This window comes from Camelina sativa, chromosome 20, assembly GCF_000633955.1.
Source record: "Camelina sativa cultivar DH55 chromosome 20, Cs, whole genome shotgun sequence".
Lineage (NCBI taxonomy): Eukaryota > Viridiplantae > Streptophyta > Magnoliopsida > Brassicales > Brassicaceae > Camelina > Camelina sativa.
In genome coordinates this window covers 917,918-926,960 of record NC_025704.1, presented here as the reverse complement: position 1 = coordinate 926,960, position 9,043 = coordinate 917,918, and the positions used below count along the sequence as shown (strand labels likewise).

General features: G+C 37.2%; 2 protein-coding genes and 1 pseudogene across 3 annotated transcripts; 1 reads left to right on the top strand and 2 right to left on the bottom strand.

Moving 5' to 3' along the window:
• On the top strand, window positions 70-4,923 carry LOC104768464 (putative ion channel POLLUX-like 1). 2 transcript variants are annotated; one of them, XM_010492461.2, is made up of 23 exons: window positions 70-194; window positions 386-441; window positions 531-625; window positions 757-1,007; window positions 1,125-1,196; window positions 1,281-1,353; window positions 1,464-1,562; window positions 1,642-1,796; window positions 1,889-1,993; window positions 2,098-2,184; window positions 2,283-2,367; window positions 2,459-2,606; window positions 2,699-2,775; window positions 2,877-3,119; window positions 3,201-3,323; window positions 3,400-3,492; window positions 3,577-3,706; window positions 3,789-3,865; window positions 3,944-3,991; window positions 4,070-4,139; window positions 4,230-4,303; window positions 4,391-4,501; window positions 4,590-4,923. In XM_010492461.2, the coding sequence occupies exons 1-23, from the start codon at window positions 106-108 to the stop codon at window positions 4,689-4,691; spliced, it is 2,463 nt and encodes an 820-aa protein (XP_010490763.1). In that variant the 5' UTR covers window positions 70-105; the 3' UTR covers window positions 4,692-4,923. The 2 variants fall into 2 exon arrangements, with proteins under 2 accessions (XP_010490763.1, XP_010490764.1); XM_010492462.2 differs by having other exon boundaries at window positions 3,210-3,323; window positions 4,590-4,921.
• LOC104772101 (F-box/LRR-repeat protein At5g02910-like) lies at window positions 4,996-6,419 on the bottom strand. Its single transcript, XM_010496748.2, has 3 exons — window positions 5,577-6,419; window positions 5,314-5,487; window positions 4,996-5,185 (listed from the first exon to the last, which is right to left on the bottom strand). The coding sequence occupies exons 1-3, from the start codon at window positions 6,417-6,419 to the stop codon at window positions 5,015-5,017; spliced, it is 1,188 nt and encodes a 395-aa protein (XP_010495050.1). The 3' UTR covers window positions 4,996-5,014.
• Window positions 6,630-8,352, bottom strand: LOC104772100 (annotated as a pseudogene).

Sequence of the window (9,043 nt, the reverse complement as noted above, 5' to 3'; positions counted from 1 at the left end):
AAAAAAAAAAAAAAAAAAAAAACCAGCGTTTGTTTCTGTCCATATAATATATACACAAGCCACAGAGAAACAAAAATCGAAAAAATCTAAGTATAGAGGAGAAATATGGTGGCTGTTCAGTTGTTAGCATGGAAGCCATTGATTCTACCTTCACAAGCTTTGAGTAGGGGTCGATTCTCCCCTTCTTTTAACAGGTTTTTAGTTTCCTCCTTATGCTTCACACTTCTTGAAAACATACAATTGCTTGCTTGCTTGCTTAAAACCTGGTGAAGATGATGATATACATTATGCAGTTTGTGATGCTTATTGGGGCTGTGATGGTTAATTACAAAACTTGTGTCTCTCTGAAAATAGTGCTTTTCTTTCTTTCTTTTTTGTTTTGTAGGAGCTTGAGTTTACACTCTCTGCCTTTAGGTGGGATTAAGTCTTTTAGTTTCAGAGGTGAGGTTCTAAATTATTCTTCCAATTACTCTCTCTATATAACTAGACTCCTACTTGATTAGCTAATTTTATTCTTCTCTATATTACAGGGACCTTCAAAGTCAAATCTCAAAGGACAGGGGAAACAGAGCCTTCTAATAAAAACTTTGGTTTATTGAAAGATTTCAATTCCAAATTCTACAAGGTGAAGAAGCTATATAATGTATTTTAATCTCTACTGGTCGGTCTCATTGATGTGTTTGCTTTCTTAGTTTAGCTGTCGAGATGGAATCTTTATATGCTTATAATATATTATATTATCTTCTTGATATGCAGAGTCTTCCGTACAGACTTGTGATAGGATGCATCCCACTGTATGTGGTGTTGAGATTAGCCCAAAAGATATTTCAAGAGCTTCCTAATCTTATTCAGAACTCAGTGAGGGCTGGCTTGCCTTTTGCTTGTGCATCCAACTCTCTAGGCAAAAATTCTTTACTCAACTCAATTCCTTCTTCCAATGATATCAAATGGGGTATTGCAAGGTCTTCTTACCTTTTCAATACTCAGCTTGAGAAGAACATTGGCACGTATGTCGTCCTAAACCAAATACTTAATTAGTACTACTTAATTATCAAGACGATGCTCCTTCTTTGTATGTACAACAAGATGCCAACTGTTCTGATCACTATATATGGCTATTTTAGGTTATCTGTGATGCTCCTGATAGTATGCTTTTCGTTTGTTTTCATTGGGGGAATCCTATTTTTCAAATTCAGGTAACATATATTAGCTTTGTTGTCAACTTCTTGTGATTTCTTTTGCATATGGTTTCTTACTATTATTCCTTTCTTGTTGTGAAGGAAAGACTCATCCTTAGAAGACTGCCTCTGGGAGGCCTGGGCATGCCTCGTTTCCACTGATACTCATTTGGAGGTCACGATTTGCTTTTTCACAGATTTAAAGATATCAATAAGCCTCACAATATTTTCTCTTGCAACTAAATAAATGCATGCGTATATGCATGTTTTTATTGCAAACTGCAGCAAAAGACACGCTTTGAAAGACTCATTGGAGTTGTCCTTGCCATATGGGGAATAGTGTTTTACTCTCGCCTTTTAAGCACAATGACAGAACAATTTCGGGTACGTTCTTGAAATAAACACTACTGAATGTGAATGTTTAGTGGTATAAGTTATCCTGATCGATTTTTGTCTTGGGCAGTATCATATGAAAAAAGTGAGGGAAGGGGCACATGTACAAGTCCTAGAATCTGATCATATCATCATTTGTGGAATAAACAGTCATCTGCCTTTCATACTAAAGCAACTCAACAGTTATCAAGAGCATGCTGTTCGCTTAGGTACAGCCACAGCTAGGTAAATTTGGTCTCTCTCTATAGTATCTTACAATTATATTTCCCTGCTTATCTTGACTTGGCTAATCACTTTTCCTTGTTATATGCTTTCAGAAAGCAGACACTTCTGCTCATGTCTGATACTCCGAGGAAAGAGATGGACAAGCTAGCTGAGGCTTACTCCAAAGATTTTGATCATGTTGACATCCTTACAAAGAGGTGATATGCAGAAGTGAACCAGAAATAATACAGCTTCAATTCATGTTGTTATTGTTGGTTTGCATATTATTTACAGTGCTGATTTCATGCTTTTGCCAGTGCAGTTGTAGCCTTAACATGACGAATTCATTTGAGAGGGCTGCCGTCTCTATGGCCCGTGCCGTTATCATACTACCAACGAAAGGTGATCGGTAAGAACATTTTCAAGTCCCGGATAGATATTTGAGTAGTCGATGTTTTCAGTAGTGTTGTTGTAGCTCTTTCATATTATGTTAAATCATTGTTTCAGGTATGAAGTTGATACAGACGCATTTCTTTCTGTATTAGCTCTTCAACCTATACAAAAGATGGAATCCATCCCAACCATTGTAGAGGTAACTGAAGACTGTGCAGTGCAGCAATGGTATTATGTTTTTAGTACTGATTTGTTACCTATCTTGTGGTTCTGAAAATAAATGAATGCAGGTATCAAGCTCTAATACGTATGATCTTCTCAAGTCCATATCGGGGTTGAAAGTGGAGCCTGTTGAAAATTCTACATCCAAATTGTTTGTCCAATGCTCACGTCAAAAGGGCCTGATAAAGATTTACAGGCACCTACTAAATTACTCAAGTAGGATACTATTATATGTTCCTAACTTCATGTTTTTATATTAAGTCTGTACTCATCAAGACTGATTAGTACCAATTCTCTACTCGTTGCAGAAAATGTATTTAATCTTTGCAGCTTCCCTAATCTAACTGGGATCAAGTATAGACAATTAAGACAGGGGTTTCAGGAGGTAGGATACTGACAGTGTTTGAAGCATGTTTTTTTCTTTCATTCTTTCAATCATTTCCTTTTGGTCTGTGGCCTTTTTACAAGATGTATTCCTCATTCCAGGTTGTCGTCTGTGGCCTTTTACGAGATGGGAAAGTAAATTTCCATCCAAGTGATGACGAAGAGCTAATGGAAACCGACAAACTATTGTTTATTGCACCTCTCAAGAAGGACTTTTTATATACAGACATGAAAACTGAGGACATAACAGTAGATGAGACTAATGAGACTAAGAAGCAAGTGTTTGAGGCAAAAACTTCACGGCTAAAGAAGATCACAACGCGTCCTAGTAAGTCCTTATCAAAGGTCTGACTCTGAACTGCACCTCACAGTGCTTTGAACTATAAGATATTAGGCTTTTGAGACCTCTGATGTTCATTTAAATAGTTTAAGCAGGGATCAGATACCTTCGAAGGACCAAAAGAATCTATACTTTTGATTGGTTGGCGTGGAGATGTTGCACATATGATCAAGGAGTTTGATAATTATGTTGGTCCTGGCAGTACATTGGTGTGCCTCATATACCGTTATCTCTTTCTGGTTGACTCTCATGGAATGAGTTACTAATCATTTTCTTTACACACAGGAAATATTATCAGATGTACCGTTAGAGGACAGAAGAGGATTGGACAAGAGTATAGGTTCAGGAAAAATCAAGAACATCCAAGTTTCACATAACGTAAATTTCATTTTCACTGGAATGAACAGAATATACAGTTTCAAAATCATTGAGTTTATTGATGTTTTTTCAATCTTTTTGCAGGTTGGGAATCCTTTGGATGATGATACACTAAAGGAAACTATAATGCAGATGCAGAGCAAATATGAAAAGAGTGAAGAAGATATTCGTCTGACTATCGTTGTAATATCGGATCGAGACTTGCTTCTTGGAGGTAGGCATTCATGATTTATTCTTCTTGATTATGTCTTTGGCAATAATGATATCGAACTAACGTATAGTTTGATGTCTTTTAGATCCATCTAGAGCAGACAAACAATCTGCTTACACTCTTCTCCTCGCTGAAAGCATCTGCACCAAGCTTGGAGTTAAGGTAATGTTACTGACTAGACTAATCACATCCTAGCTACTTACATTGAATTTTCATCTTACTATATTGTTGTTTCTTTAGGTGCATAATCTAGCCTCTGAAATCGTCGACACAAAACTCGGCAAGCAGGTATTGAAAGGCTTTTTCTTTTACTGTTAGCTTCTGTACTGTTAAGTTGCTAAAACAATATATAAAAAACTATACCAGATAACAAAACTCAAGCCGTCCCTTACTTTCATAGCAGCTGAGGAAGTTATGAGCCTTGTAACAGCACAAGGTTACATTTCATCTATTGGATTTTGGTTTCATGATAACCTACCTGCAACTGCAATCTGAACAATAGTAATACTCTTTTCTTTATAATCAGTCGCTGAAAACAGCGAACTTAACGATGTATGGAAGGACATTTTGGACGCAGAGGGTGATGAGATATACGTAAAGGTTAAACAAGAAAAACACACTCTTAACTTTGATAATATTCACAAATCCTTGCGATTTGAAAACTTTGAGTTTGTTCTAAACACACAGGACATTGAGCTGTACATGAAAGAGGGCGAGAACCCTTCATTTACGGAGCTCTCAGAGCGAGCTTGGCTAAGGAGAGAAGTTGCCATAGGCTACATAAAAGGCGGTAAAAAGGTACTGGTTTATATGACTCTGCAACAACAGACATTATTAACCCTTTTCCTCTTCACAAACTCGGTTTTGTGTTTTATTGTTGTTGCAGATAATCAATCCGGTTCCAAAGACGGAACCTCTCTCCCTCGAAATGGGAGACTCATTGATTGTTATATCAGAGCTTGAAGGAGACCAAATTATAACACTATGAAACATAATGATATTCCACATGTTATAGTTTCTCACAAATGCAAGCATCAAAGAAGATATAAGATAAATACACGATTTAAAAACTAAAATACCATTGAGTTGATAAGAGATTATAGAAAACTAAAAAATTGTTTGGTGTGAGAAAGTAAGAACCATCTAAATCATTATTTTCAAATTCAGTTGTATCAATGTAACCTCATAAAATCCAGTTGAACAAATGCATCTTGTTTATATCCAAGTCTTCCATATCCACTGCATCAATACCTTTGACCTCAAACCTTACTGGACGAACTCTAAGACTCGCAAAGCTTTCGTGCCTACCGCTCACCAATTGTACTGAGATGTATTGTCTTCACTAGTGTTTTCCAGTAGAAATTCCATGAATGAAGTCATGAGTTTCGGCTCTAAAGAAGTCGAGAAGTCCAAATCTTTTGGTATCCAGCACTGATTCTGATCCAAGCCTTTCAAATCCAAGTAGTAATTAAGATCCCAATCCTGTATAACATAAAATGTTTTCATGAATACTAAGGAAAAAAGTAAAGGACATGGTTTGTGGATTATATAATCTAATGTACAGTAGGATAAGAGAAGAGCTGAAGAGGTTCATGGTAAAGTATATATACCGATATCATCTTGCTGTTCACTAAGTCTAGTTTCAGAAACTTCACTCCAGGTGAGTTTTGTAGCAGCTTTGCTATACCAGGAATGACAGACGGAACAATCATCGTCTCAAGAGTCAAAACTTCGACTTTGAGCATCGGAAAAGGAATATCACAGAACTCGGCAAGAGATAACATCTAGCAAAAATGACCAAATGCATTCAGAACAAGAGTCTACCAACTATGCGGAAGCAACTGATTCTTCTTACAAGAACAGAGGAGCTTACCTCAAGAAAGGCAGCCCCAAAAGCAAGGTTCTTCACATTCTGCAACTTTTCAAGCATATTAAGCACATAAACTTGAGCGAGATCAGCTTTGAAATAATAACAATTTGAATAGTAGATGTTCAAGTAAGCTTCGGTTAAAGAAGAGACATCCACTAAACTACATTTCATATGAGAGTGTCTCACTCTCAAACAATGGATATGCGGCGCCACGATCGTCGTTGGTCCCTCATTATCTATATCCAATCTCTTTAGCTTCATCACTTCGCTCAGATCAAGATTCCCAATTTCATCACAGTGATGCAACGTCAAGCTTTCAAGAAGTGGTGAACCAGAGACAATCTTAGCTAAAGTTCCATCAGAGAGTTTACAAAAACTCAAAGACAAGTCCTTTAGAGATGTCCAAGACACGTGAACCGTATTGAGAACGCCAGAGTCGACAACGAGATGTTTTAAAGAGGAGCTGGTGTAGAAGGAACCAGGGAAGCTGTAGAAACAAACACAGTCATCACGGAAGTCAAGAGAAAGCTTCTCGGTGTTACGAGAAACGGCGAATTCGAGCAAGGTGATGATGTCTTGAGCCTTGCTGCTGACGCGTAGATCGAAACTCGTGATTCTTGGAGCAGAGTAGTTAGCTAGGGTTCTGTTTAACGAATCAGGGTCGGCTTCGCTGCAGTCGATGGAGAGGGTAGGTGTGTCGGACCATACATGTTTCCATCGCTTGGACAAGACGGAGGTTCTGATCACGAAATTGGTCGGAAAATGGGAGAAGATAATATGGAGAATTGCGTCCGGTAAGGCGCTGATTAAATCCATACCGCCGGCGATTGAATCTCCGGTCCCCATTCTTTAATCTTTAGTTCTTTAAAATAATGATATTTTAAGGCATAGTGGAATATAATATAACTTGGGCCTTTTGCAATACATTATTGGGCCTAACTTAAACAAAATTAAGGATCTAGACCCAGGTCCATGATTTAAAATTTAGAAAATTCAGTAAGATAGTAAAATAGTAAATGCCTAGATTCAGTAATACAGTAAAATAGAGCCAAAAAAAAAATTCCGATGAAGCTGAAGCAACTTCCTAACACTATCAATCATCGATTAGCTTGAGCACGATAGGGACGTTATTGTCGTGAGAAAGCGTGAGAGCGATTTGAGACAGCTCTTCAGATCTTGATATAGCAATGCAATTTCTCGATAAATAGACAACCAATGTTTTTAGCGTTTTTGTGTTTGCCAGCAAAAGTTCCATGAACGAACCAACGACTTTTGGATCTACAACTTTATACTCCCACGAGGTCGGAAAGACCTTATCTTCCAATCTCCAACATTGCTTATTCAAGTATCTGTTGACACAGCCCCACAGCCCCCACTGCAAAACAGAGGACAAATTAAATATTACTCTTCATCTTGAAAATTAATTAAAAATATTATATCGCTCATGTATAGATTGCCAAAAAGAAAGGGCTTCTTTTTTTTTGGGTTGTTTGTGACTTTTGTAATTAGCAAATCTAAAGGTAAACCATATGCGTACCAGTTCGGCGTGGTACTTCTCAGTTGTGTTGGAAACTGTTAACTTGTTTAATCCAGGTGAGTTTTGTAGTAGCCTTTCTACACCAGGAACCACAGATCGCATTATCCTTGTTTCAAGAGTCAAATTATTGACTTTGAGCATCGGCAAACTAGGGATCTTGGAAAGAGATAACATCTAACAAAAAGATTGACGAAAAAAAAAGCAACGAGATAACAGTGAGTACCAACAAAAAGACAAAGACCTCTCAACATTAAGGATTTTTTAGAAGAATGAAAGAACGAATGGTCACATTATAATATTTACCTGAAGTAAATTAACCCCCAAAGTAAGTTTCTCTACATTCTGAAACGCTTCTATCATTTTTCGCACCATAACTAGAAGATCGTTAGGGTCCAAGGGCTTCTGATATTTGGTTCTAGGATTGAAATAGCTAACCTCGACATCAGCTTCTATTAAAGAAGAGACATCAACAAAATTGCAGTGTGACTCACAGTCTCTCAATCTCAAATAATGGATATGTGGCGCCACAATCTGCAGAGACTGGAATGGAAATCGATATATAAAAGGATTGGCCTTCTATATCCAATCTTGTCAAGCGCAGTGATTTACTCAGATCAAGATACTCGAGTGACCAACAAAAGTGCAAAGTCAGTGTTTCTAGGATTGGACAACCAAACAGAACCTTAAGAAAGGATTCATCAGAGAGTTTACAACGATTCAAAGACAAGTTCCTTAGTGATGTCCAAGACACAATGCACTTGGGAATCAAATCGAAAACTCTCAAATTGACTCGCTTCATAGAGGAGTCGGTGTACAAGAAATCAGGAAGCTTATAGAATAAATTATGACTGTTCTCCAGAGACAAATTCTCATTGCAAACTCGATCAATTTATTAACATGGTAGGCCTCGAAATCGGTATAGAGTCGGAAACTCGTGATTTTGGAAGCCGAGTACCTGGCTAGGCTTTTGTTTATCACTTCAGGGGAAACATCAAGCCATTCAAAGGAGAGATGAGGTGTCTCCGTCCATACATGTCTCCATCGTTTGGACAACACAGAGGTTGTGATCGCCAACTTAGTCGGAATATAGGACAAGATATGTTGGAGAACCGCGTCGGGTAAATCGCTGATTGAAGAGTCAGCGATTGAATCATCACTTGATCGTTTTAATTTGAGGGGACGTTCAAAACGGTGGCTAGGGTTTCGTACAGCGACGGTGGCGTGGTCGTCTTCCTCTTCCATGGCCAAATCAGATTTTAAATCAAATCTTATGTTGCAAACTTGCAATATATGTGTCGTGGGACTAATTATAAATCTATATATACGTAGTATTTAATTTATCAGGGAAAAAATATATATTTTAAGAAAAGTTAAAATAGTTAATTATTTTCAAATTATTAAAATACATTTTAGGGTTCCTTCACACACAAGAAGACATATACACTTCTATAGAGGCTAAAATCCGTTGAAGCTGAAGCAACTTCCCCACATATGTATGGGATCCAACACTTACATAATTTAACAACATGCACCGCCTTCACTTGAGCGCAACAGAGACCTCATTGCAGGCCCGGCCCTTCACCCATTCGAATGAAACATTCGTATTGGGCCTCAAAATTTCGAAGCCCATTTTGCAAGAATTTTTTATTAAAAAAAAAACTAATAAGGCTTCAAACTCCCAAAACTAATAAAAAGGCCTCATAATTTTTAAAAATGTCCAATAATAGGCTCCAAAAAGTCCAAGAATTAGTTAAAAAGCCATATAATTTGAAAATATTCCATAACTAATAAAATACAGTAGGTTTTAAAATTAGAAAAAATCCTCAAAATTAGCAAAAAAAAGTCCATAATTAGCAAAAAAAATCTCAAAATCAAATGAGTTAATAAATAAAAATTTGTGAAAGCCCCAATATAGTTAGCAAAACATATTTCA

Bases quoted from the DNA above. Each gene is read 5' to 3' on its own strand.
- LOC104768464 (XM_010492461.2), top strand. From the start codon at position 106: ATGGTGGCTGTTCAGTTGTTAGCATGGAAGCCATTGATTCTACCTTCA. The intron at 626-756 runs GTGAAGAAGCTA...CTTGATATGCAG, and splicing joins TCAATTCCAAATTCTACAAG to AGTCTTCCGTACAGACTTGT. The intron at 1,008-1,124 runs GTATGTCGTCCT...TGGCTATTTTAG, and splicing joins CTTGAGAAGAACATTGGCAC to GTTATCTGTGATGCTCCTGA.
- LOC104772101 (XM_010496748.2), bottom strand. From the start codon at position 6,419: ATGGGGACCGGAGATTCAATCGCCGGCGGTATGGATTTAATCAGCGCC. The intron at 5,488-5,576 runs GTAAGCTCCTCT...CATTTTTGCTAG, and splicing joins TTGGGGCTGCCTTTCTTGAG to ATGTTATCTCTTGCCGAGTT. The intron at 5,186-5,313 runs GTATATATACTT...TATGTTATACAG, and splicing joins TGAACAGCAAGATGATATCG to GATTGGGATCTTAATTACTA.